The 26454-nt window shown below is 52.9% G+C and overlaps 8 protein-coding genes and 1 pseudogene across 9 annotated transcripts, besides 1 other annotated feature; 3 read left to right on the top strand and 6 right to left on the bottom strand.

The window, feature by feature from the left end:
• Positions 1-206: 206 nt before the first annotated feature.
• Positions 207-2043, bottom strand: NCS57_00306300 (C2H2-type domain-containing protein; the record flags this gene model as incomplete). Its single annotated transcript, XM_053053077.1, has 2 exons — positions 1781-2043; positions 207-1734 (listed from the first exon to the last, which is right to left on the bottom strand). The coding sequence occupies exons 1-2, from the start codon at positions 1900-1902 to the stop codon at positions 207-209; spliced, it is 1650 nt and encodes a 549-aa protein (XP_052918323.1). The 5' UTR covers positions 1903-2043.
• A 492-nt stretch (positions 2044-2535) lies between these two features.
• NCS57_00306200 lies at positions 2536-6637 on the top strand (annotated as a pseudogene). Its single transcript has 3 exons — positions 2536-2846; positions 2902-5090; positions 5160-6637.
• Positions 2536-6637: a sequence feature.
• Positions 6638-6892: 255 nt separating this feature from the next.
• On the bottom strand, positions 6893-7994 carry NCS57_00306100 (Fe2OG dioxygenase domain-containing protein; the record flags this gene model as incomplete). The annotated part of the gene is made up of 2 exons (XM_053053076.1): positions 6893-7659; positions 7721-7994. The coding sequence occupies 2 exons, from the start codon at positions 7992-7994 to the stop codon at positions 6893-6895; spliced, it is 1041 nt and encodes a 346-aa protein (XP_052918322.1).
• An 807-nt stretch (positions 7995-8801) lies between these two features.
• On the top strand, positions 8802-9707 carry NCS57_00306000 (EngB-type G domain-containing protein; the record flags this gene model as incomplete). Its single annotated transcript, XM_053053075.1, has 1 exon — positions 8802-9707. The coding sequence occupies one exon, from the start codon at positions 8802-8804 to the stop codon at positions 9705-9707; it is 906 nt and encodes a 301-aa protein (XP_052918321.1).
• Positions 9708-9921: 214 nt separating this feature from the next.
• Positions 9922-11561, bottom strand: NCS57_00305900 (uncharacterized protein; the record flags this gene model as incomplete). Its single annotated transcript, XM_053053074.1, has 3 exons — positions 9922-10811; positions 10868-10951; positions 11003-11561. 3 exons carry the CDS (start codon positions 11559-11561, stop codon positions 9922-9924), a joined length of 1533 nt encoding a protein of 510 aa, XP_052918320.1.
• Positions 11562-12299: 738 nt separating this feature from the next.
• On the top strand, positions 12300-13511 carry NCS57_00305800 (SRP40-C domain-containing protein; the record flags this gene model as incomplete). Its single annotated transcript, XM_053053073.1, has 1 exon — positions 12300-13511. The coding sequence occupies one exon, from the start codon at positions 12300-12302 to the stop codon at positions 13509-13511; it is 1212 nt and encodes a 403-aa protein (XP_052918319.1).
• A 409-nt stretch (positions 13512-13920) lies between these two features.
• On the bottom strand, positions 13921-15516 carry NCS57_00305700 (uncharacterized protein; the record flags this gene model as incomplete). The annotated part of the gene is made up of 1 exon (XM_053053072.1): positions 13921-15516. The coding sequence occupies one exon, from the start codon at positions 15514-15516 to the stop codon at positions 13921-13923; it is 1596 nt and encodes a 531-aa protein (XP_052918318.1).
• Positions 15517-16511: 995 nt separating this feature from the next.
• Positions 16512-18587, bottom strand: NCS57_00305600 (A-deaminase domain-containing protein; the record flags this gene model as incomplete). The annotated part of the gene is made up of 4 exons (XM_053053071.1): positions 16512-16722; positions 16777-17167; positions 17229-17608; positions 17665-18587. 4 exons carry the CDS (start codon positions 18585-18587, stop codon positions 16512-16514), a joined length of 1905 nt encoding a protein of 634 aa, XP_052918317.1.
• Positions 18588-20307: 1720 nt separating this feature from the next.
• On the bottom strand, positions 20308-26306 carry NCS57_00305500 (uncharacterized protein; the record flags this gene model as incomplete). The annotated part of the gene is made up of 3 exons (XM_053053070.1): positions 20308-20370; positions 20442-25791; positions 25843-26306. 3 exons carry the CDS (start codon positions 26304-26306, stop codon positions 20308-20310), a joined length of 5877 nt encoding a protein of 1958 aa, XP_052918316.1.
• Positions 26307-26454: the final 148 nt, after the last annotated feature.

Genomic DNA, 26454 nt, shown 5'->3' with positions numbered 1-26454 from the left:
TTATTATTATAAGCCTTTATAAATTCTTATTAAATTATTATAAGTTAAATATAAACCTTAAGTATTAATATTAGATTTACTTATTTTTAATAATAAGCTATTATTAGTATCTTCCCTTATAGTCTTTTAAAAGAGTTTTTTTTTTTTTTTTTTAAATTTTAAATTTTAAATTTTAAATACCTCGAGTCTTCCTATATTTATGTACTTTAACCACCACCCTTCTCGCGGTAATAGTAATTCTTGTGGTTGTTCAGCTTCTTCCCATACGCCCAGTCGTTCCTCTTTGTATGCACTTGTTCAAGTGTCCGGCCGCGCTCCTCAGCCTTGCGAGCGCCGCGCTTGTGTTGCTCTGTGACACCAACCATGCCTCCCATACCACGAGGAACCATGTCACGGGACCTGCCATTCGCATGGACAAGCTGACCATCAGAAGACAACCCTTCCTGATCTTGTGCTGCTTCTTCGATAGCCAAGCGCTCTGCCCGCTCTTCAGGAGAGGGGTGGTTGTGCAAATTCTGGCGGAAATACCGGTTCAGTGAGCGATGGCCAACAGACTTGCCAGAGGGAAGATGCAATTCGTAGTCATCGTAGAACACTGCGCGGGTAGGCTTATGAGCATGCGAATGCCAACCATCAGCCTGGTGCCGATGCCGTGTGTCATGTCGTGAATGGTGAGGATGTTTATCCAAACGCTCGAACTGATGGATGTGTCCTTCGGCTGGGACAGCAGTGAGATCCGCAGAGTCCAGTGAAGATGCCGAGCTGTCGGTCTCCCAGCCATCCCCATCGCCTCCTTCCTCGACATCCTCTCCGTCTTCGGCAGTAACCTTGGCCACACGCCGGGCTCCGAGCTTCGCACCTCCGGTCTTTTCATCGACGACAGACTCATCATCACTCAATTCTTCTTCATCTGAGTAGGTGCTTCTGAAGTCGTAATAGTCGCCAATATCGAGCTGCTCATCCTCGCTACTGTACGGGATCTTGCAGTGGCCCTTGTCGCGCATGTGCGTCTGGATACCGAAAACTGTGGACTTGACTTTGTCACAGTATAGGCACTGGTGGTGTTGGTGAACTTTGTCTTGCAGTTGCTTGAGCAAGCCATCCAGGTCGACCAGGTACTTCTTTTCGGGGATGAACATGCCATGGAACCTCTCCATGTGGTGTGTGTTGAGTGAGACTGTGGGAGAGGAATAGTTGCAGAAAAGACACGACTCCAAAGTAGAAGTAGGTTCTTGAGCGGCTGGAACGGGAGTCTTGGAGTCGGAAGCGCGCGCTGCATCAGGTTCATGTTCAGGGTCTTGGGCCGACGGTCGAGGGTTGGACGGTCGCTTCACGGGTGAGGGTCTCTGCTCAGCAATGCGTGCCTTCTGCAGGCCTTCGACAACATGGTTGAACTCTTCTTCCGCATCTGAGTCGACTTCATCTCGCCCAACGGCTACAGGTTCCCCGAGGGAAAATGTAGAGCTTACAACAGAGGTGGTCTCGTCGTCGGCTCGACCTGGGGCAGGGTTGATGATAGTTGTCGCCTCCTTCGCCTTGTGCTTCTGGCTGGACAGATGGTTCTGGAACGCATTCTCGCTGTAGTATGTCTTTTGACAAACCTCACAAGCGCGCTCGAAGTAGGCCTTGTCGGTTTCGGCCGTTGATGCAGCCCTGGCCTGCAGAACCTTCTCGGTAAACACATCAGCGGAGATGGGGGGCAACGAGGCGACTCGGCGCTTGAGGTTGTATCGACTGAAAGTGGTCAGCAAACCCCAGCAAAACTTCCAACATCACTTACTGCCAGTCACTCTTCATATGACCCTTCTGCAGGTCGATGTTGCGATACGCAACCTGGCAAGTATTGCAGGTGTATGGATGCGAGGCCGAGGTGGCCGCCGCCCCAGAAGCCTGCCCGCTCATGGCGAAATGCGAAAGACGGTGACACTGATGTGGAATTTGCGTACAGTGAGAGATGTCTGCAAACCTGTATCCAGAATCTTGGCCTGGGGAGAGAGATGGTTGCGAGTGGGAAATTCGCAGTGAAGTTTGGTGGGATTTGGCGGGGCTTCCTGATAACGTCACACAAGATCCAGATATCACGATGATAATAACTGACTTTTTTCTGCCTTTTTGCCCCTCCAAGCCCCTCCTGGAGGGTTCCAGGACCCCCTGCTGACTCACCCCAGCACTTCGGGGATTTGGGTCGGCCCGAAGCTTTTCACCCGAATTGGTAAGCTGCTGTGTGCCAGTTTGGGTTGATCTGGTACTTGCACTTCGCTGGCCGCTGGCGGGTCCCCCGTCATCGGGCAGGCATGCACGGGAAGTGGCGCAGAATCGCCAAAACGCTTGTGCTGCGCGAGGCTGACGAGCAGCTCCTCGCCATCATCACAACTTCAATCATTGCTCTGCCTTCCAATCCCAACCATATACACACTCTAACAATTATAACGACCATAAAGCTATATAATAATCGACTTGATACCCATTTCTTCCAGACACTCAAACGGCCGAGCGACACCGATATCGACATCTCGACCGATGGAATGAGAAGCTGAACCACGACCCCCTTACCGCACGCAACCCTGTCACAAGCAACGTCTTTGCTTCCCAATCGCCCGCCGTGGCGCGACCTCGACTTCAGATGTCATGACGCCCGAGATTTCTCGACCACGGGTCTCTTCCATTGAGCCGGCGACCGACGTCGACCTGGTCGCTGGCTTGTGGCAAGAGGCGCCCTTCGCCCGCTTACCTGCTGACGCTCCACCCGAACTTGAAGCATACGTCCAAAACATCGAGAACCCGGCGCGGGTTTATGCCATTCATCGCGCAAGTCGCCGTCACGACTTTCAGCTTTTAGTTGAGAGGTTTGTGCTAGACATTGCAACTAAAACCAGCAGAGCGCTAACTTGTTGCGAATAGATACGTGGTTCAACTGCGATACGGTTGCGACAACGTCAACTGCGCAACACCCACCTGCTTCACATGTCGACGCCGTTTGGCCGGCAAAGCGCCCATCCGCAGGTACAACGCGACAAGTGCAAGAACGTTGGCTGTATACTTGGCTAGTCAAGACAATCCCGAAAACGGATTATGTCCCTTCCTCCGCAAGTCCAAGGAACCATCCGCAGCCCTTGGTAACTTGATCTTCTCTCCACGACCACCTTCACCTCCGCATCCCGATTCCAAGAGATCTTCCCTCAAAACATCCCCAATCCTGCGCAAGGATAATCCTTCTACTCGTCAACGTTCGCGTTCATCTTCCTTCCAAGGAACAGTGCTCACTTCCACCAACAACCCGGCATATCCGGCTCAAGCCGACACCAAACTCCATACGAACCAAGCTTCAAACTCGACGCAATGCGACGATGCACCTCATATCCGCATTGTTGAGGCTCCCGTTAGCAAAGATCATCGATCGTTTGCCGCCAACCTTTTTGGAACCGTAACCTTCAAGATGCTTGAATGGCTCACACCTCGAGGCATGACGGTCATGTCGCAGCAAGTCAACGACATCGCAGGGCCGCATCGGACGAAACCAGCAATCGATGTCGATACTCCCCAGGTACGGACGGCACCACACCCCGAACGTCACGCATCCACTCCATCTGGGTCCAACACAAAGCCAAACGAAGCACAAGATATGGCCCCTCCAAAGCCTGAAATTGGACTAAATGATGCTTCATTCTGTGCCAAGGGTGCTAGATCCGGCCACGGCTCGATCCCGAAGTCAAGGGGTGGAGCATCCCCCAAAGCCAAGAAGACGCCTTACGAGCCAGTAAACCCCATCGAAAGAAGGGACAACACCAAATCAACCATCTTATCTCCTCGGATGAGCAGTATCCTCCATGACAAGCCAGCACAACCGAAGGCCACTATCACAACCTCAGCTCGGGCAATACCAGAAGTGCCAGCAAGACCCGCCTTTTTCGAAAACGTGACAAAACCCTCACATCCTTCAATACCGACAGGTTCTCCTCCATCTTCGCCATATGCAGCACGAGAAGAGCACAGCACTGAGAATCTCGGTACGCCAGGCCGTCATCCCAAACAGGGTGCCCAGGTACCACAAGTGAAAGACTCCGTTGAAGGAGACACAGAGCCTCCATCTGTGTGGTTGAATGAAGCCTTGCCCCAGGCGTTATCTCGACTTAATGTTGATCTTATCAACTTCATATGTGACGTTTACGAAGAAGATGGGACCTTAGAGAGCTATCTTACCACGTCCCAGGAAACGGGCAACATATATCCCAAGCCGGAAAACGCCTCACATCCCTTGAGTCGTCGATCGTCGTCTCCCACGGCTATCTCCAAGAAGCAGTGGAAGAGCTTCAATGAGCAAACCCTTTTCAATGTTCTCATGGACCCGAAGGCTGTGGTGCAGTCTTTCACCTGCGACAATAAACTCTACGACTCCCAGACTCTATGGTATTGTCTTTATCGCATGGACCGCGTTGCATCAAGTCTTGTTCTTCACAGCCTTTGGTTGGCAGCGGGACGCTTGTTTGTCCCTTCACAAGACATTCAAGTAGATCGCTTGGCTGGGGTCAGGGGCAAGAAGGTCCAAAGGGGTGCCAAAGGGCTCTCAAGTGTTGATGCAGGGTACTTGATGTCCATCTGCATGCATGCTTTGGTCGCTGCGGCGCCGGTTGTGCCTGATTCACGCACCTTGTACGAAATGTCGCGAATACGCTCCAACGGCCTGACACTTGCTGGCGGTACCGCGGTAGCACGGCAGCCCTCATCTCGTTGTTTAGGGTATGATGACGTTTTCTCGAACGACCTAGCCGTCAGACTTGCCCGACGATTATTTTGCGCAATTACAGCCAGACGTTGTTTTGCGGACATGGCATGCTCTACAGCTTCCTCAAACATCAAAACTCCCGACCCCGACATCCTCCAGCCTCTTGTAAGCCAGCTCGACTTTCTCAGCACGGGCTCAGCCTCGGTTCTAGAGTTCGCGCATTCTGAGCGCCTCTTGCACGAAACACGCGTTCCGACAGTGCTTCTCGATTGGGCCCGTACCATCATCTTGAACGAGTGGAATGGAAAACCCGACTTCGCCATGGATGGACCCTTCGGAGGAGCCTTGTCATTCATCGAGACCATGCGTAAGTGGACAACCTCTGGCCGTAGTGTTTGCAAGGCAGTAACAAATCTCATGCTAACCTCGAACATAGACACTAACAGAAACCTTCTCCTTCTGGGTGATATCCAATTCCGTATTGATTATCTGTCAGACCGATTGGACTCGGTTGAAATGCCGGTTGACTGGTTATCTTTTACTTCGACGCGCTGGAGACGACATATCTTGGACTATCCTTACATATTCAACCCCGATACCCTAGTCTCATTCTTCCGCTCTATCAATTTCGCTCGAATGAGTCGCGTATTTGAGGAGTCGAGCTCTCTCAAAACACGGATGAGCGCCATCATTGACCCTGGAAGTCTCGTCACCAACCCACACCACAAGAGGGTGTTGCAAGACCTCTTGAAAACAGGCTCATCCAAATACCTGATACTCGAAATTAGTCGCAAAAATGTTGCTCGAGATGCGTTCGACCAACTATGGAGGCGGGAAGAGAGGGAGCTTCTCCGCCCATTGAAGGTGCATTTGGGAGAGGAAGGCGGGGAAGAGGGCTTCGATTCGGGAGGCGTTCAGCAAGAGTTTTTTCGATTGGCCATCGCAGAGTGCTTGGACCCCGCATATGGCGCCTTCACAGTCGACGATCGGACACGCATGGCCTGGTTTGCCCCTGGATCACTCACCGAAGATTGGAAGTATGAGCTCGTCGGCCTCTTGATGTCACTGGCCCTGTTCAACGGGCTGACCCTGCCTATCACCTTCCCAAGGGCCCTGTACCGGAAACTACTGGGCAAGCCGGTGGCGGAGCTTCACCATATTGCTGATGGGTGGCCGGACCTGGCGAGCGGGTTGACAACACTCCTAGAATGGGATGAAAAGGATGGTCTGGTTGAGGATATCTTTGCCCGCACCTACGAGTTTTCAGTTTCTGCCTTGGGTACCAACATCACCAGGGAAATGTCTGCAGACAAGAGCGTGGTTTGGCCCAGGGCAGCAGCAAGCTCAGATGATGTCGCACCGCCCCAGACTTCGAACCCAGACGACGCGCCCCTGGTGACGAACGAGAACCGAGATGATTATGTCACTCATTACATTCGCTATCTCACGGACATCTCCATTCGGCGGCAATACATTGCCTTCGAACGTGGCTTCAACGCATGCCTAGACAAGAAATCACTTTCTCTACTCAGCCCCTCCACTCTGCAGTCACTGGTGGAAGGCATCCAAGAAATTGACATCTCGGAACTCAAACGGTATGCACGCTACGTCGGTTGGGACGCGTCGCATCGTACTGTTAAAGACTTCTGGTCTGTCGTGAGAAGGTACGACGATAGGATGAAACGCAAGCTGCTGGAGTTCGTGACATCCTCAGATCGAGTTCCAGTTGGAGGCATCAAAAATCTTCAGTTCGTGATTCAGAAAAACGGAGAGGAAGAGGGGGATGGCGGGCACTTGCCCACGGCTTATACATGTTACGGGACTCTCCTTCTTCCCGAATATAGAGATAAAGACGTATTGAGGGAACGGCTCGGAATGGCGTTGGAAAATGCACAGGGGTTCGGCTTTGCTTGATCAGGTGTTTGGGGGTATGGGGATATGGCGGGATGATATACAATCCTCAAAGCAGACGAGCAACTACCTAGCCAGTCGCTCTGGATTAATTTATGACAGCGTAAGAGAGGCAGCCCCTTACTACTAAGCGCTTCCCTTGAATGAAGAAATGCACAAGATCGCAACAGAAACAGCAAGGCACCAAGCGTCATGATTTGTCCCTGCTTTCCTTAGATCCAAGCTCACAACAACTCTTACCATTTCAAACTTGGTGGTTTAATCTTTCATTTGCCGAACATTGAGGTTGATCCTCTTGCTTTTCATCCATCCCTTCCACTCATCAAACCTGCCATCCTCGCGAGCCGGCCAATCCTCTAGGTAGCCAGGGCATGTGCCCTTGAGCACTTTTGGCACTCCATGCCAGGCAGATCTGGATTCCTGAGTCATGTAGATGGCGTCTCCGGATCTCAATCTCAACAGCAAGTACTCCTTGTCACCAGCTGCTTCGCTCTTCGGCTGGGGCTGGGCGGCATTCGGTGCGATCATGAAGAGGCCATCACAGCCCAGACTAAGGCTAATGAGGCCCTTGTCGGTCTCCTCGCTGACGTCTCGATGCATCATCATGGTGTCTCCCGGGGTGTAAAAGTTGAGAATGGCCGCCTGGGCGACCGTCTCGGGAAAGAGACCCTCTAGGAAGCGAGAGATGTCGTCAGGAAACTGAGGAGGCAATTGGTCAGGGTACACGCGGTTTGTCCAATCGTATTGGCCACCCAGCGTGACCCAGTGCAGTTTTCGTTGCAGAACCTGTTTGATGGAGAGTGGTTTGTGGACGTTGGGGTCTTTGGGGATGAATGAGGCGGGACTATCTGGGTGAAGGGCGAAGAACGACGTTTCGTCATCTTGCTGACCTTCCGGGTATGGGAGGTCATAATGGAGATGGAGGTTGGTCTGATGCTTCGGGTTACTTAGATCGCGATGTACTAGACGGTCCAACAGATCCCTCTGCACCATCGGTGGGAGTAGCGATGGGAGGATAAGAAGGCCTAGATCACTTGTTAGTTTACCCGATTATCAATGCGAGGCAGAAATGGATTCTCAACGAACCCGGTATCAGGGGATGATGAATAACGGAGATGTCGCCTTCGGCTTCAGAGGCAAGGTCAGGATTCAGGTGAGCGAAGCTGCTTGCAATCTGCGCTCTTGAAAGTGTCGTGACTGTACGGAAGCCAGACTTTTCCAGCGGAGCGCGAGGATCATCGATGCGAGGGTCATCGAGGAGGCTTTTCTGGTCTTGACGCATGAAGCTCTTCCACTCCGCCCGCATTTCATCCGAGGGCTGCTCATGGGCGTCAAGCTCTGTGAGGTTGGTGGTAGTCATATTCGTGGGTGCCGAGAATCGGCAAGAGTGAGACAGAGCCTGTTGACGATATTCAGGTAAAAAAAGCCTAGGCCAGCCTGGCTATGAGAAGATGCCGCCACCTTTAAAAGATATGCTATGCAGTAGAGTCAAATTCATAGGCCTCTAGGAACGTAGACTTTTGTTTTGAGCCGCTCTCAGCCCATCTTTACAGTAATGCTGGTGGATCTCCTAGAGTTGTGCAGCTTCTTCTGTCACGTGATACATCTCTTGGAAGTCCTTTGGTCGTGATGCTTCACTCAAACCAGCTCAAATCCATCCTCTCTGCTCAAACTCACCCTTGCGAATTCCTGCTCGTATTTTTCATTCCCTTGCCTCAACATTTCACATTTTTGTTGTTTCGTTATTGAGCGACTAGTTTGGGTCAGATATCTGGCAATCACCAAACAATCTACTTTTCACCACTAGGGGCAAGTCTTCAACATGATGCGGTCGCGGCTATTACGCGCCTTCGGACCTAGCAAACCCATCTCTTCTCCCTTACGACCCCAACAAGTAACTGCACGCTCATTCTCCTCGATTTCCGGTCAACGGTATCAACATAGGTCCGGTACTCGCACATCAAAAAAACAACACAGAGCCCGAGGCCCCAGCTCCCGCGAAAGCCTCGCCTTTTCCCCAGCTGAAAATCTCAAGCCAAGTGGCCAAAGGAGAATTGGTCAAAGGAAAAGTGGCCAAAGGGCAAGTGGTCAAAGGATTCTCGCATCTATAGCACTCGATCATGAAAATGCCAGACATGGCAGACCACCCAAGGAGGGTTCGCGGGGCATGGGCGGTCATAACCGGGTCCTATTTTGGAAAACGTCCATTTGTTACAAGAATGGCAATGTTCAGTCAGCTCAAGCCATTGAAAAGGAAAAGCCAGCTCAAGCTGCAGCTGCAAAATTCTTTCAGCAGTCGACTGAGCTGCTTTACTCAGCAGCATCCAATACCCATCACGCCGAAAACGACCACATCCCCGAGATTGTCATTGTCGGGGCTTCCAACGCTGGCAAGTCGCACTTTCTAAACTCGCTCGTCGGCGACTTTCATCTCGCCAAAGTTAGCCACCGGGCGGGAAAGACAACTACAATGAATGCCTATGGAGTCGGACCCCGGCCAAAGATCGCTCCCGAGCTCATCCGCAAGGGTGATGCTCCCCCCAAGCGTAGCCTTATCCTCATGGATACGCCAGGTTATGGATACAGGAGTAAGGCGGATTGGGGCGAGACAATCGTCCAGTATCTTACCCACAGGAAGACGCTACGAGGCGCCATCATTTTGATACCCGCCGAAAAGGACAATTATGAGATGGACACATGGATGCTCAAGACACTTGCTCGAACAAACACGAGGACTCTAGTCGTGATCACCAAGGCGGACAAATGTGGCGAAGAATGGCCGGTTGAATGCCTCGCTCTCTCCCAAGAAATCGAAAAGGAGCTAGAAAGGCAGGATAGACTTGCCCCTGGCAAGTGGAGAGAGGGATCGGACCGTATAACGAGTATATATGCTACGGCAGCCGGGATGGAGACACAGCGCCGGATGGGCAACGGAGCCGGAATGGGGGGGGTGCGCCTCGCAATCCTCGAACTCGCTGGATACGACATTAAAGGAAGAGTTGAGAAGCAGGACGAGACAAAGACCTACACTGGGGAAATTGTTTCCTTCGATGATATCGTATGGAAAGCCTAGCCACGGCAGACGACCATTCACCTATCCTACTCGCATATGGACGTTGGTCGACACAGCACACAAACGTCACAACAAAATCCAGTCGAAGGAACCTTGCTCGAACATCCAATATTGAGTCAAGAGTTGATCATGTTCCCAAAAGCATCTCGCGCCACTCATACTACCTATTTCAGCAATTATGGTATCATCAGGCTCATACTCCATACAATGTACATCATTCTTTCTGGCCTCCTCCCGACTTTGTCGAGTGCGCTGTTCCTGGACGGCTGATAGAACGGCTTATAGAGTGCCGCAGCTTTCTGCTGCCCTTGTTGTCAAACAAACTCTTCACTCTCCTCAATCTTGCCCATCGTTCCTTGTCTTTTGCGTCCCTCTCCTTTTCGCTCTCTTCAACATGATCTGAGCCCGTTACACCAGCAGAGTCTGGGGTGGCGGTGCGCATGGCAGGCAGTGTTTGTGGTGTGGAGATAGAGGCAGCAGTCCCAGGTCTCCGCGGGGTTGAGGGGGCTCCGATCGATCGTTGAGCTCGGTGTCGTGCTGGTGAGCGGCCTTCATAGACGCTACGAAGATGGGCGTCATTGGCCAGTGTCTGCATCAACACTTTCCACCCCGGCAAGTCCTGCTCTGGTCGAGTATGGGCATGGCTCTGACGTTGGGTCTCCGGGTTGGACCAGGGGCAGAAGAAACGATGTTCCCTAACGGGGTCCAGGAAGTCCATGGGAGCAGGAACAAGAACCTCGCCGTCGTCCGCAACCTCCTTGCTCTTGAACATCCAAAGCCCTAGCCGTCTGAGGCAGGTATGGCAAGATGCGGAATTAGGGACAGCACCAATGCGAGGATTGTCGAGTCCCTGCCATCCCATCAGAGCAAGCGCCAGCGCAACTCGGTTCGGGCGAGATCCAACTTCGGGGTTGGCAGGCGCCGGGTTGGTGAAGAAATCAGCGGGCAGTTGGGCAAGAATTTCGTCAAGTTTCAACTCGTCTGGAAGACGAAGATTGAACTCATATGGAAGGAAGGATTTTCTCGACAGGAGCTCATCGTATCGTTCTCGTAGAGACTTGAGACCGCTGCTCGTGTTGGCGAGAGACAGGCGAAGAAGAGAATCTGGGAACAGGATGTCAATACTTTGAAGTTGACTCTCTCCAAGCGTAGTAACCTACCGTCACAGCCTCGCTTGCGCCATAGACAATCCTCTTGGTGTGAGGTAACGATAAGATCAGCGTATTTATCGACCAAAGCCTCCTCTATCGAAACGTCAGATGGTGGATAGGGCATCGCCATGCAACGAAACATACCAATCTCAGACGATACCAACACGGCAACCTCTTTGCCGTCAACCACTTTGCGGTTGAGCTTAACAACCAGCTCTCGGTGACAGAGCAGACAGCGCACTGTCTCTTTGCCATTGCATACCCATCCTCTCTTAGCCCATTCCACCTCATTCACCTTGTCCGGCTTGGGCGTCCAATCTGTTATTTCTTGAAAAGTGGCCAGTCTTCTCAAGAGTTCGGTTCGATCACTCGGAGAATACTTTGCCGGTGATTCTTTGAGGCTCTTCAAGGGATCCCGAGCTTGCGGTCGTCGGGAAACAATGGAAGAAATGGTAGCCGTTAGGCTACCCTTCTTAGCTAGGACAGGCGCCGTCGAGTCTGGCAGGCCAAGCCGTCGACGTTTCTGGAGTAACTCAGCATCGACACCAGATACACGGGCTGTCGAGCCTGGAGAGCTTGAGGTTGCATGGCGCGAAGGCGAGGAACCAGCCTCTAGATGGGACGCGGCATCGTCGCCTGTTTTTGAGTGTGAAGAACCGATTCCTTGCAAAAGGGTATTGAACTTGCGCTTTGTGGCGTTCATGATTGCGATGCAAAGTGGTTGTCGCGCAGTCGCAACAAAGAGAACACCATCAGAGCTGGATCAGAAGATCGCTGCAAGGACAGTCTGGTAAAAGAAGAGACCAGCAATCGGGGTTTTTGAACGATTTTTTCCGATTCGGGTGTAAACTAGGGATTTCGAGAGGAGGATCGCCGGAGCGTGAATCGTGATGTGCACGAAAGTGGACAGAGTCAAAGCTGGGGATTGTTTTGTTTGAGAAACCCAAAGAGGCGATGATGCAGCTGCTGGGACGTGCTTTGGTCGCTGAGGGACGGCGGCTAGAGTAAGGTACCCTGCCCTGAGCTAGCGCCATGAGAAGGTCTCTCCAATACGATGATACAGTTTTCATGGCCTATTTTACACATCATTTCAAGTACCTTCTTCCCCCATGCTAACAAATCATACTTCTCTCCTCAGGGACCATCTCAAATGTACTTGGCATCATCCCTGGTTAAACAGTGGAGCTCTTCGATAAGCGCTGATAACAGCACGTGCCCCACCAAGTCCACAGAAATTTTCCAGCAGCCATTGTCGATCCGCTGCTTCTTCCAGCCTCAAAGAAATAATTTTTGGCCAACTTCAGCCTTCCAATTCCTCCGCCATTCCGACTTTTTAGCCTTTGCTTCGTGGCATCAGCACATGTCTGGCCCGAAACAGAACCCTCCCTCGTGGCTATTCTCCAACAACCCCTTGAACCCCGTCAAGCCCTCCACAGACACCATGGGCAAAAAGAGCAACAAGGCCGCCGCGGCCAAGAGCGATGATACCGCCTCTGCCCCTCCCCCTGGCCAGCTGATGGACTTGGTAGAGTCTTTCCTCTCCGATCACGCTTTCAAGGGTGCCCACGATGCTTTCAAGAAGCAGAGAGAGAAGAAGGGCTGGCAGGCGACTGGCGCCGAGACCAGCGCTTCGCTCGTCAGCGTTTTCCAGACCTGGGAGGCTTCCAAGGGCGAGGCCAGCGCCAAGCCCAGCAAGTCCAACAAGAAGAAGGCTTCGGCGAAGAAGTCGAGCAGCTCGGAAGACAGCGATTCAAGCGATGACGGAGAGGATGTGGATATGAAGGACGCCGACTCGTCCTCTGAGAGCTCAAGCAGCAGCGAGAGCGAGAGCGAAGACGAAGCCCCCAAGCCCAAGGCGACTAAGAACCTCAAGCGCAAGGCCCCCGTCGACGATAGCTCCTCCGAGTCTTCCTCCGACTCCGAATCCGATTCGAGCTCTTCCGACTCTGATTCCGACGACGAGCCGCGAGCGAAGAAGCAGAAGCGGGACCAGTCTTCTGGCTCTGAATCCGACTCGAGCTCCAGCGAAAGCGAAAGCGACTCGGACAGCGATTCCGACGACGAGAACGCCGAATCCGACTCTGACTCCTCTAGTTCCAGCTCTAGCTCCAGCTCCAGCTCCAGCTCGGATTCTGACTCGGACTCTGATTCTGATTCCGACTCCGACTCCGACTCCGACTCTGACGATGAGGCTGATGCTGAGACTGCGGCTCAGGTGCCACTACCCGACTCTGATGGCTCGTCGTCCTCATCCGACTCTTCAGACTCTGACTCTGATTCAGACAACAAGAAGGGCAAAAAGGGCAAGGAGGTTAAGGACTCGTCCGACTCGTCCGTCACCCTAGACGGCAAGGAGTCTCCGGAGGCCGAGACAGACTCGACGAACCCTCCCCTGCCCCCTGACCCCGTCCTGACCAACGGGCGCAAGAAGCAGAACGAGCCCTTCTCGCGCATCCCCAAGAACATCAAGGTCGACCCCAAGTTCGCGTCCAACGAATACGTCCCCATCGCCTACTCGCAGCGCGCGCACGAGGACCTGATCGTGACCAAGGGCAAGGGCTTCACCAAGGAGAAGAACAAGAAGAAGAGGGGAAGCTACCGCGGCGGTGCGATTGACATCTCGGAGAAGAAGGGCATCTACTTTGACGATTAAATCGACCCCTATACCTGGTTACTGGACGTTGGAGAGTATCAAAAAGGGGGGGCCATGGCGCATTTTCTTTACGGAGAGCCGGCGTTTAGGACACGAGACGGTCGCGCGCCAGAAAGGCATAGAAGCATGTCGTTTTAAAAGTTGCAAACAATATGGTTTTTCTATTGTATCAGGGGGCATCAGATCCCTCGGTTTCATCGTCTTTTAGTATTATATCCGTTGGAAGAAGAACGCCATGCTTGGCACAGTCTATAGAAATACAAACTGGAGAATTCCTGGTATCATCCCATCGCTCCCAACCAAAGATGCCCGCACAAGATCCATTGTCCATAATCGTATCCTCGTCAATCAACGTGTCAGCATGGGCGCTTTCCTGAGCCATTGTCCAGAACAAGCGACTCGAGTTGATCTAAAACGTCGTATCCTTGTCCCAGTCTTGGTGGTGTCGTCTCTTGGCGGTCTGAACCTCTGTTGCTGGTGCATGTTGAGCTGCTTCGTCGAGAAATTCTTCGTCGCCGAGGTTTTCCTTCATGATAACATCCTTCCTCGCAACAGATTCCCAATCTCTCTTTCCTTTCCCGGCATTCTCCATGGCTTCTGCCAGCCATTTCTTCCACTGATCCGTCCCGGGAGCAGCTCCGCTCCGAGAAACCCAACCTATACGCCTGGTCTCGCGAATAGCGTACCATAGAGTGCGTGTGTAGCTTGGATAGCCTTCTCGCTGGTCTGAGGAATCCGTGATCAGGTGGGCGTCCTTAGCGTCGTCGCGAGTAACATCCTTCCAAGTATACCGCGAGAGGTCCCAGAAGTATGAGGGAGGAAGCATGCCTAGGCCCCAATAGAGACCATTGAGAACAATGTACGATCCACCAATGAAGATCTGTGAGTTCCATGTGCAGTTTCCAAGAAGAACGACGCTCAGCATGAGCAGGGTAGTCCCAAGCGCCATGAGGAGTCGATAGCTGCGATCACCAACGTGGTAATGGCACTCTTCAGTGCCTGAGTAGAGCTCACGGGCGACCTCTTCTGTGCACTTGATGAGGATAAAAGCACCCTCGCGTGTGCGGATCATGACATCGCCTCTAGGCACTTCGTTGGTGTGCTTGCGGTTCATGAGGATGGGGTGCCAGAAGGAAGCATATCCGACCACACTAGAGGCAAAGGATATGAGAGACACAGCCAGAATAGCATTGCCATCCTCCCAATGAATAGCGCAGCCCAATATAGCTATACTGAGAAAGCAGGAAAAGACGGAAAGGACGTGTATTGGTGAGAAAAGCTCGGCAGGGACAGCAGGACGTTTCTTGGTGTTGGCAAAAGTTGGGTTCGCAAGCATATCCTGAACCACCGATTTGGCTGTGGCTCGGCGCGCAAGCGGCTTTGGGGGCGCAAAGTTCTCGTCTTGGGCAGTGTCCTCTGGAAGTCGAATTGTAGTTTTTCGTGCTGGAGTTGGGGTTGCTGATGCCGGGAGAGGGAGCCCACCATCTTCTAGCGCAGGAGATCGAGGAATGCGGTTGGGCCGCAGTTCCTGGCCGCCATTAGACTCATTGTCTTTTATGAATGAGCTCGAACGCCGTTGTTGTATAAAGTCAAGGCCTCGGCGATACCAACTGTCCTTACGGGAGGGAAATCGCATCTCAACATCGCCAAAGTGGCTTTGGTCGCTATGCTTGATCTCCAGTACCCGGAAGCTGAAAGCAGGAAGCGCATCCAGAGGTGTGATGATGGTTGCAAAGAACCCCACAGAGTCGAGCGTCGTCCCGCTGTAGACGCCCGTCATTTTTGCCAATGTTTCAGGCATTCGACCTGGGCGAGAAGGTTTGAGAAGAGCCTGAGGCGCGGGGATGAGTCGGGGGAGGAGGCATAGCAGAGATGCCGTGATGGTCTGAGAATGCTCAGTCATGGACGACTCGCCAATTACGGCGAGAAGCGTCACGACGTCCAGCGACCAACTGCTTTTGACATTGGGGAACCATTTCCATCCTGGATCACCGGGCTCGGCCATTTGACAGTTCTAAATGTCCAAGATGTTGATACTGCTGTCGATGCAACGCCAAGCAAGGGGTCGAGATAGGAGTAGTAGTAAGGTGTAACGGTTGGTCAGATCAGGACTAGCCAAGAGTCAAGTCCAAAGTCTATGGACAAAAGAGTACGAATAAGGCACAACGCTATATATCGGTCATGAAAGAAGAAGAATAAAATGTTGAAGGATTAATGTTGGAAATAAGGAAGGGGTCTCATCTCAGCTCAAGAACTGGGAAAGAAAGGGTCCTCGGGTGGATCCTGCCGTTGTTCGATCACGGCTGCGAGCTGCGCCACGGGCAACAGCGGCCGCGCCTCCACGAAACCGTCATCAACGCTCAGCTCAGCCTCTCCCACAGACGAATGACATAAGTGAATTCACATATGTGAGGGTGTTTTCTCGAGAAAACGGCTGAAAATTGAAGAATGCCTCGGTATAAGTGGTACGAGGGCATTAGTAAAACAATAACAATGGAACGCAAAAGCAGAAAAGAGTATATACAAACAAACAAACAAACCTTGTCGCTCGCCCCCGTATCCAGCCTCCCTTTGTGTTCAGCGCATCAACCAAGCCTCGATATCTGTTGCGCGCGGGCATCAACTAGATAGTAGAGAAACTAGGAACTTCTAGGGTATCCAATCATCAAAGCATCATTCAGTTTCCGTACGTGTCGTCTGCGCCTTGTATCTCTCCTCGTCTCGCTCTTTCTCGTCTCTCATTTGATACTGACCTCTTGAGCGATCAAGTCTTGGGTCTATCAGCTGCATTTGCCTGTCGTGTGTACGCTTCCATCCAACGCTCTTCATGCCGTTGGAGATAAAGCGGGTCCATATCGACATATCCCTCAACAGTTGCCTGTTGTCTCCTGATTCTTCCACAGTTGAAAGCCAGGGACAAGCGCAAGGGGTCGAGAGACTGGCCAATTGCCACACGGCGCTCTTCGTTCATCATCCCGACTGAGTCCGCTCAGCACTCTCTTACTCAGCCTTGGTGTCCTCACCATATGTTTGGATCACCCATTTCACAAACTCCTTCCACTCTGTCTCCCAGTGAGCGTACACACGGGCGTATTCCGACTGATCGAGACAAGCGTGCTTAAGACTCCACAGCACAAGCTGCTTCCATCCGAAAAGCCCCATGTCCGCCTTGCCTACCATGACCTGATAGAAGTCATGCGATAGAGAAGATCTAGATACAATTATCAGTTGGGTGTTGGTGCGAGACTTTCCCTGGGTAGCTTACCGGAACAGCGTTCCATTGTCAGAGCTGACTGTGCAGTTGACATTGTTGGCCAAGAGCTGATACATAGTATGTCCGCTGACACGGGGCGTAAGACCCAAAATCTCGTTGGAGATGGGGCACAGTTCGAGACAGATGCCGCGCTCCTTCATGAGCTGCATGACGTATGGGTGCTTTGCGAGCGCGAAACCATGCCCGATGCGCTTCGACTTGAGAAGCAGGGCATCGATCAAATTGCCGTCTGTATCAGTTCCCATATCCAAGGTTTCACCGCAGTGAAACAGGAAAGGGATTTCCAATTTAGCAGCCTCGCAGTTCTCCTGGAACTTGAGAAGCTCGGGGATAAAGTCCTTGATGGGCCGTCCCTTGGACTCTTCGCCAACAAGATCGAAACCTATTACATAGTGAGCAATCTGGACTCACGCAAAGGACGGCATGTCCATGTGTTTACTTACCTGCGATCCACTCTGGCCAGACCTTCTTGAACTTGAGACATTCAGTGAGAGCAGCCTCGATCTTCTCAGGTGGAAATGATCGAGGGGTGCAGTAAATAACCTTGAGCCCGCCAAAGAACCTGCCTTGTGCCTTCATGTCGGCCTGGAAGCTATTCACCTCGCTGATGATGAGCTCCATAATACCCTTATTGTCAATAAGCTTGGTACCTTCGTCGTTCCAAAGCTGATTGCTCGTCATAAAATTCGGCCGGATTTCAGCATAGGTGATGTTGTCCTTCATAAAGTCCTCGAGGCAGAGCCGTGTGTATCGTCGGTATGCTGTCTCGTAGTTGAAGAGACCCTTCATCATCCTTGTTCGTCCATTGAACTTTTCCCAAGCCCTATAAGCTATCAGTATCATTCCGGTAAGTGAGTGTACAAAACAAGAAAGGATTACCCGCATGCCGTCTGTAGGGAGTTATGCGCCTCTTCCTCATGGAACATGAGCTTCTCCAGTAACCACTCGTCGGCAGTTGCTCCTTTTGTGTATATTTGGGGGAACATCTCGAGGAATCTGCTAAACTTCATGGTCTGTCGAGCTTTGTATGTGGCGCTAAACAAGTTTCCAGGGGTCTCCTTCTCGGGGCTCAGGAGGGAGAACTGGATCTCGCAGCGATCAAAGTTTGAGCAATCATCGTCGGATACCAGGGGCAAGTCGCTTGTGATGAACATGCGATCCATATCCTTTGCGATGTTCAACAGAACATGAGGAGCCAAGCAGGCGTTGAAGTGGATGTGTAGGTGGCCGCCCTTGGGCATGCGCCGTGCCACAGCGAAGAGGTCGGTCTGGTCGATGAGGCTCTTGTTTGACAAGAAGTGATCTCCGGGGAACCGAGGGTGTAGCTGCCCACCGTAGCCCGTCCGTGAAGGGGCCTTTTCGTAGACATTCGTCTCGTCCCTGCGCTTCAACTCCTGAATAATAGCATCGGCGCGCCGCTCATCTGGTGTCGCCCCTCTCCGACACGGATGGTCAAAATCCAGTGTCCTTTCGCATGTCACGATACTTTGTCGCAACTTGAAGTAATCTCTTGTGCGGGGATCATCAGATTCGACAGCTGTTGAACCGGTCGTCCCCGCATCCTCTGCCTCAAAGATCGGCCTCCTGCCCGCGATCTCACCATTGAGAGCCTCAATATGGCTCTTCGCAGCGAGGGCCTCGGCTAGGGTCAGCGCGCCTAGCGGATGGCGCCAGGTTGGAGGCGATGTTTGTCGTGTTGATTGCGTCATTGAAGTTGTGTTGATGTTGTGTTTTCTCTGGTGACTGTCGTAGTCGTCCTGTCCTCCATCCTCCGGCCCTGACCTGGAGCAGAGTGCGCCCATTTATGTGCGGCTGCGATGAAGCAGGCCGGATTAGGCCTTGAGAAACAAAGCGTGATGTGCTGTTGAGAGGAGGCAGCACAGGTCAAGCGCAAGAGGCTGTGTGCGTGGATGCCTTTGTCTAGCGGACGTTAAGCGGCGTATGAGTCGGAGGTGAATCAAAGAACTCACAGGGTCTTGCGCCGGCTGATGCACTGACGGGCGGGGATAGTCACGGTTGCGAAGTGATGGGGTGGTGGTGCTGTTTGCGCCTAGCCTAACGCCTTTGGAGAACTTGAGATGGTGTTCACAGGAATGAGCGCGCGGACAAAAGCGTACAAGCTCTTTTTCCTTGTTCTCTTTGCGACAGATGAAACAGCGCTTCAACCCAGAAAATACCTGTTCGCGATTGATTGTTGGCAAAGACAAACTGCAGAATGTTCCCTTGTTGGGCATGGGGCTGTGCTGCATCTAAGGCTGATGAAGGCTGACTACGACCAGGCTGTCCGGCCATGCGTTTGGTTGCGCAACTGCGCTGATAATCTGCCAAGCATTTCGCTAACCGCTTTCGGGCTCTCACGTCACAAATCAGGGCGCCTAGCCAATCTCACCCAATCACCGCTTACTATACTCGCTGCGCACGTGCCGGCCTCCGTGCTGGGCCTCCGATGCGCGAATGCCTCGCGCAAGGCTCCCGAAATCTCGCCAGGGCGAGCCATAATTCAGGCTTCATTAAAGATAGTGCCCCTCTCGTCGGGACCCGTCCCTTGCTTGCCCTATCCACTCTATCCACTCTCTTGGGCCCTGGATCTGGTAGTTAGTTACTGACACTATCGCTGGTCCCCTCTTAAAGGCCCTGTTTCATTGAACACTGCCGTCAACCGCTGTGCCGCAATATCCTCCACTTCTCCCCTCCTTTTTCTTTATTCCCCGGGTTCATTCCCTGCGGCACTAGTCCACAGACCCCATTGATACACTTTGAGATGCTCCAAGGCTTCTTGAGTACGCTTTAGGAAATCGCCGAGCGTCTAGACGACCGACTATAGTCGAGACAACCGACCCTGGGAACGACATTCCACTCCATCGACTGTGATTCTTTCACGAGGCAGAATAATCTAGACCTGGCGTCCTCGTTTGTACACCGCATCACATTCATCTCATCTCTACAACACGAAACTCCATTGATACGGTTTCGAACCACGCTATCCAACAAAACTCGCATAGATGCTTCCGATGATCGACCTCACCAGTCGAAGTTTGCCACGAGACCCGGTTTAACCCCTTACACTGCCATCGACAAACCCTCTCTTGGCATCAGGTGAATTGCCACAAAACTGCCTCACCGCCAGGCCAAGTCAAGGACTCCAGTGTTAGCATATAGCGTGAGAAATAGCGTCAAGTCTGACAACTCATCCCCTCCACCCGAACCAGGTAGATCCCGAACCGGTGCACTGGGTCTGTCAAGTACACTTCAGAATCCGTCCAACATCGGGGCGGGGTTAGGCGCTGGGGACTCTTGTATCATGGCGCTTACTTTTTGGTATACAAGGTCTATCAAAAGGGCCGTCCGCAATAAGATTACAGAGGCGGTGCCAAAGGGAGTATCCGGTCTCCGCCAGGATGTAGCACCACACATCTCTCACCGACCTGCATCGACCGGCCTGGGGCACAAGTCCGCGTCCAACGGACAGGCGTCAACTATGCTACGAGGTTGAACTCGAATCCTCCCTGGGGCTTATGCGCATTAGGCAAAATAACTCTTCCACAACACTCCCTCCAGGTCCTCCAGTTGCTCAGAGGTAAAGTACTGCACGTATCGGTTAGCAAATCTTATATGCAGCAAGAGCCACTCCGCAGAGCAGCGAGCATTCAACATACCTTCTGGTCCACCGTCCAGCTGTCCTGTCTGGTCTTCTTGAACTCGCTGAGGATGGTCTTAGTAGCTTTACCCACCACTCCAGGATCAGCCGCGGCTCTTCGAGCGAGCAGCGCAAGCACCTCTGGCATCCATTCAGGAGGCGGGGTAGCATAGGGGAATGCCTCGATCAAGGCACCCAGTCCAAGGACCGCAGCGTGCCTCCTTGTGATTTGCTTGTGCACGTCGACCGGGGTGTCGGTGCCGGGGAGATGGCGGCCCCGTTTTGGCATTGGGTTGCGTTGCAGCTCATCCTCAAAACGAGCCTTGAGGTGTGCGATCATGGGATCGCGGATGCGGCGAGGTGAGCAGCGGATCATGCCTGCAAGTGTGGTGGATGCGCATGACCGCACTTCAAGCTGCGGGTCGCCCAGCATGTCGGAGACAGCGGTGAACAGCGCTTCTCTTTGGGCGCTTCTCGTCAGGAAGATACGTCTGAAGTAGATGACCTGCATGTTGACTAGGGCACGCAGCCGTTGGTGCCAACTCGTCGACGTCTTGCCGATTCGGATCAGGGCATCAATGAACTCCGAGTCCTCTCCATCTCGGAAGGGGATGTTTGGCAAGTGACGGTAGACATGGTACGCCAGTCTCATAAGTTCCGGGTCTTCCTTCACGTCCATCATGTGCAGCAGCTCTTCCATGAAGGGGCTGGGGAAGAACGGCACCATCTGGATGCACTCGTGCGACGATAGGGTGCAGTCGAGCCACATCAGCACCGTCTTGGAACCCGAAGTGTACGAGCATGGCGTTTGCTGGCCAGGCGTTCTCTCATGTCGCCATTTCTCCAAGCGGGAAAACACATCCTTGATCGTGGCTGTGAACTCCTCGGTGGGTTGGTAAGGCCGGATACCAATCGATGAGGCAGCCTTGTTCTCATCCAGGAGTTTGCTAACGTTCTCAAACGACTCGTGGTATCGAGTCTTGTAAATAACCGACAGTACTCGCCCGATTGCCTCGCGGACTGCCTTGTACGGGTGGTCGATGTGTGCAAGGAAGTCGTCAAGGATTGGCTGTTCGTGTCGGAAGTGCCAGCCGCCATCTGCGACAATAAACTCGAGCAGTTGAACCTTGGAGGACTCCTTGAAAGCAGCATTGGACGTCATATCGAGTCGGAATGATCGCAGTGCATCTACAATCTCATGTGATCGCCGGGGATCCTTAGAGTCCAAGATTAGGTGAAGGCAGGTAAGCCAGTATTGCAGGTTATCCGGTGTCAGGTCGTCCGCAAAAATCTTGAGCATCATTGGGGCGGCGTACTCCCACACGCGATTGCGAATCTCTGGTGGATCATCGCTGGAACCTGCAAGCAATGCACCCAAAATCTCCGATGTTGCGCGATGTTGATGCTTGTCGTTGCCATCACCAAAGACATCCTTGATCAGCTCTTTGACGTCCTCCAGCGTGACCACCGTCTTGCCGTAGTGCATCAGGTCAAAGACATGCATAAGGAGGTACACGTTGCTCATGCGGAATCTATCAGTCGTAGCGTCGCGAGGTTCCTGTTTCAGGTAGTCAAAGCACTGAGATAGCCACTCCCGGTTCAAGATCTGGCCCATCTGGTCCCGCAGCGCACCCTCTACTCCGTCGTAGCTATCGAATGGGAGAGGCTTCGCTCGGTAGGCGGTAAATTTCTTCCCCCAGACCAGCCAGCCAGGATGGTCGGCATCCACCATGTACGCCGCGTTTTGAGGCTGCTTGAAAGACTCGAGGAAATTGTGGGTAAATTCCTCGTCGCCCTTCTCGACTTGGACTTGAACCCGGTTCCGGTCACCGACCTCCTTTTCGAGGAGGTAGTTGCGATACTCGTGCCCATAGACCGCGCGCATATCAACGGCGGTAAAGACCGAAGTGAAAGCGTTCAAGTAGTAACCTCGCAGACCGGGGTGAGGATCGTTCGTTCCGTTGGCCACAAGGTCAACAAACTCGGCCGGTGCCAGGGTGTGGAATCGGAGGCACAGATTTGTGGCAAAGATGGCGCACCGTGTAGCGATCTTCCAGTGAGCCCCCTTGGCGCGTTCCGTCAACTCCAGTCCCAGGTTCGCCTTGGAGTCCTCCACCCTCTTTCGGCGCTGCAAAATGAATTGGTGGCGCGTCTCGATGGCTGCCGACACGTCTCCTGCAGGTTTGATAGTGTCGAGCAGAACGTCGTCTACAATGATCATGCGCTCAAAAGGCTTGCCAAAGTCGATGAGGGTGTACAATGCGGATGACCCAAGATTCTGAATGGAGGGCTTATCGATGCCTGCAGTCTCAATGTACAGACGCATAGCTTCGGGAGCAAATCGCCAGTCCTTGAGAAGGGTCCTGAGCAGGGATGTGAATAGGAGGGTGTACATTCCGCCTTTGATACGATCATGATCGTTGGTCTCAATTGCTTTCCGCAATCCCTCAAGAATGACAGGGATGACCAAAGGCTTGCTGCCGATGAGAGACTTCAATGACGAATCCTGCGCGCTCTGCGCGACTCGTCGTACATCTGCATAGAGCGACAGACTCGACTCGGCAAGGTCGAGCAACAGGCGCTTATCCAATTCACTCTTCTGTCTTGACGAAGCATTGTGTTTTCGGCGCAACAGCTGGTATGCCTCTGCGCGCTTGATGAGCAGAGGTCGCGGGTAGACCTTTCTGAGTCCCTTGATCTTGAAAGCAGCAATGTCCGACTTGTACAGTCGAACATGTCTCTCCAGGGGGTGGGCGGAACGTTCAATACCGACATCCGTGATCCAGGTTCGATAAGCAGCATAAAGAGCAGTGAAGGAGTTAACATCATCCTCTTGGTTCTCATTCAGGAATGAGTGCGTCTTGGTGAGAAGGTGGCCCAGCTCCTCACGCAGGTCGTGGATCTTGCGGTAGGCTGGGTCACTCGACTTGAGGACATAGCCTGCCTTGTAGCGGAACTGGGGTCGAAGTTCTTCATCCTCAGCCACCTCAGCAAGGGGGTCTTCGTCGATCATCATCTCGTCGTCATCCTCGCGAGCGACATCATGGTCTTCCTCAGTGTTGCCAGTCATGATGCCTGCAGCACGCTCGGGGTCGAACATGGTAGCCATACCGGATGTGACCAGTCTGATCTGCTGCATTAGTCGAGAAACCTCATCGGACCATTCTTTGTTTTTTCCTGTCCTGCTCACTGGTGGGTTATCACTCATCAGTAGTTCTAGCTGGTCCTTGGCGGTCTTGGTCTGCGACGCAAACAGCTCAACAGCAAAGTCGATCTCGGCGGGTGAAGGCTGGTGCCATCGGATGGTTAGATCGTTCGGGGTGGTTGTTTTGCCCCAGTCATCAACATCGATGCCGCGCTTGATGACTTCGGGCTCATACAAAGCGTGGTCAATGGGGTATGTGTGAGTCAAGTTCAGGAGAAGGTGATGAATGTAGTTCGAGACCAGGATGGTGGGCAGACCACGGCATTTCTCCTGCATGTAGTCCGCAATTCCAAGGAGATCATCCTTGTACTTCAGGACTTCACTACCAACATGGACGACAGCCATTGCCAACATGCTAACGTACCATACAAGGGCTCGGTCCCTCGGTAGATACTCTGTACCGCTGCTTCGGTCAGATGCAGCATTGTTGAAGTCAATCTCGTTGCGGATGTTGACCACCAGCATAGGGATGAAAACCTTGAGCGTCTTCTCAGGGTTAACCTTACACAGCGCGTTGAGGATCCAAGCCATCGCATCTCTGGCCTGGTGGACAACATGGCTTGACACAAATGTTGCAACCTTTTCAAGAGCCATGTCGAAAAGCTCAGGAGACAGCGATGCAAACAATGGCGACAAAGCAGCCGGCAAGGCGTTGATGACGTTGTCCTCAGGGGTGCCCCCACCACGAACCAGATTGGCGTCTGGTAGGTTCTCTAGCAAGGTAAAGACCTTGCCCAACAACGTCAAAATGAACTCGCCAAATCCGGTAGTTGAGGATCTGAGAATATTCGCCTCGTCTTCGTCGGTGAGCTCGTTCTTGTAGTCAAATTTGACATTCTGCCCTTCGCGCTCCATACGCTCCATCTCACCTTGAACCCATTGCATGGCCAAGGTGGTGTCGTGGATGTGGCTGCCCTCTTTGACCAAGGGCACCATGGGAATGCTGAAAGCAACGCTCTGAATGAAATTGAGTGTGTATTGTGTTTTATTTAGGTCGTTGGCGTCGATTCCTGGCAAGGCAAGAGCCAAGAGCGCGGTAATGTGGCAACGATATCCCTTGAGCTTGGACATGATGTTCGCAATCATCTGCAAGCCGTTCAAGCTGGATGTAGTTCTGTGGACCTCAACTAGACCCTGAAGACTGGGGTAGAACCTCTGCAGGGCGCCCGGCAACACCAAGTCAGGCTCGAGGTAAGCAAGGCCCTGGAGGGCGCTGTAGTAGTAGTATGACACGCGGCTGCTCTTGGAAAAGAGACCCATGAAGGTCACCTCCTTCAGAGACGAGACGAAGCGTTTCTTCAGCTCGGCGTTGATCTTGCGATCTTCGGGGAGATCCAATTCGCCACTTTGCTCACGATTCCATCGCGAGACGAAGGCTTCAGTCAGGTATAATGTAAGCTGACCCAACATCGTGGTCCAAGAGCCTTGGTTCGAAGGATGGAAAAAGGTGTCGATGGACTCCATGAAGCCTTCCAGGCTCGTCATGATCGAATCGTCGCCCTGCAGGCTGGCGGGGGACAAGGAGCTCACAATCAAGCGAGAAATCATGTAGGCCACAGGATACTTCTTCTTGTCCTTCTCCACATACACGCCTGCGCCGGACAGATAGTCCAAGGGGGTGTATGGCGAGTTAGCCTGACCCACAGGTATTTGTGTGAGCCGGAGAATGGCTGTGAAGATGAGGTCGGACTGGTCCTTTGTGAAAATGCCATGGCTACCGAAAGGCACATGGGAGCAGTGCATGTGATCCCGAGCGAGACGGGAAAAGAGGTCGATGAAGAAGACATCGAATGCCTTAGAACGGTTGATGATGGACCACAGGTGGAAGAGCGTGGGGAAGAAGTCGCTTGGTTGTGACTGGTGCTCGCTGACAGGAGCGGGATGGCTAGGGAGGAGCGCATTCAGAACGCCCACGACAATGAATGCGTTCGGTAGCTCGTTCACACTGAAGTACGGCAGAAATTCCTCCAGCATAGCCCGGCGCTCGGCGGGGTCAAAGTATGTGTGCGCATGAGTGCACAGCTTAAGCAGCTGCTTGGCTGATCGTTTGCGGTTGCTCTGGTGCGCGGGGACCTCAGAGGGCAAAACCCAGGCCTTGATCTCATTCCAAAGGGGCCTCCAGTCGAGGACAAGATCTTCGCCAGGCTTCAAGTAGTGGTTCTTCCTATCAATGAATCAGTATCCATCGCATGCATTACATGGCCATCGTACGTACCTAGTTAGTGTCAAGACCATACGTAGGAAGCGGTCCGAAGCTGTCGCGTCCAAGCCTGGGGCGAGAGCAAGCGAGTAGTAGAGCTTCGCCAGCTTCGCCCTTTGCTCCCTCGTCATCTCAAACTTGAGATTGAGCCAGCCCTGAAGCTCTTTGGTCCAGTGGAGGGCGCCAGGAGAGAAGTCCTCTGCGCGAACGGCGATGTAGAGCTGCTTAAGAATTCCCTGCAAGGCGGCATCGCGCTGAGCTTCCTCCTCTACCTCGAATGGCAGCTGCTGGAAGTAGGCAAATGTTCGAGGTCGGTAGCGTTTCCTATCATCTTCATCGGTCTTCGGGTAAGGGATGCCGGGAGATGTGGCTCGTGAGATGGGCTCATAGGGCATGAAGTTTGCTAGCAGATTGGCTCCTGTGGTGGGCGGCATGGAAGCATGGGCTCCCGAAGGCCGGGGCCCGATGTTCTCGTCCATATCGGCGCAGTGTTGGACAGATCGAGGGTCGTAATCGGCGGTCGGCGATGCAGTCGGCTTCTATACCGTCGCGGGCCCGTGTCCGGCTCGTCACGAGTGGGTTGCCGAAGCTTTGCAGCAGGGCCAGCGGGAATGGCCGAGTGCGGCA

The sequence above is a fragment of the Fusarium keratoplasticum genome, chromosome 2, assembly GCF_025433545.1.
Source record: "Fusarium keratoplasticum isolate Fu6.1 chromosome 2, whole genome shotgun sequence".
In the NCBI taxonomy this organism is placed as follows: domain Eukaryota; kingdom Fungi; phylum Ascomycota; class Sordariomycetes; order Hypocreales; family Nectriaceae; genus Fusarium; species Fusarium keratoplasticum.
Note: the sequence above shows the minus strand (reverse complement) of the source record. Positions and strands in the feature narration are given on the sequence as shown.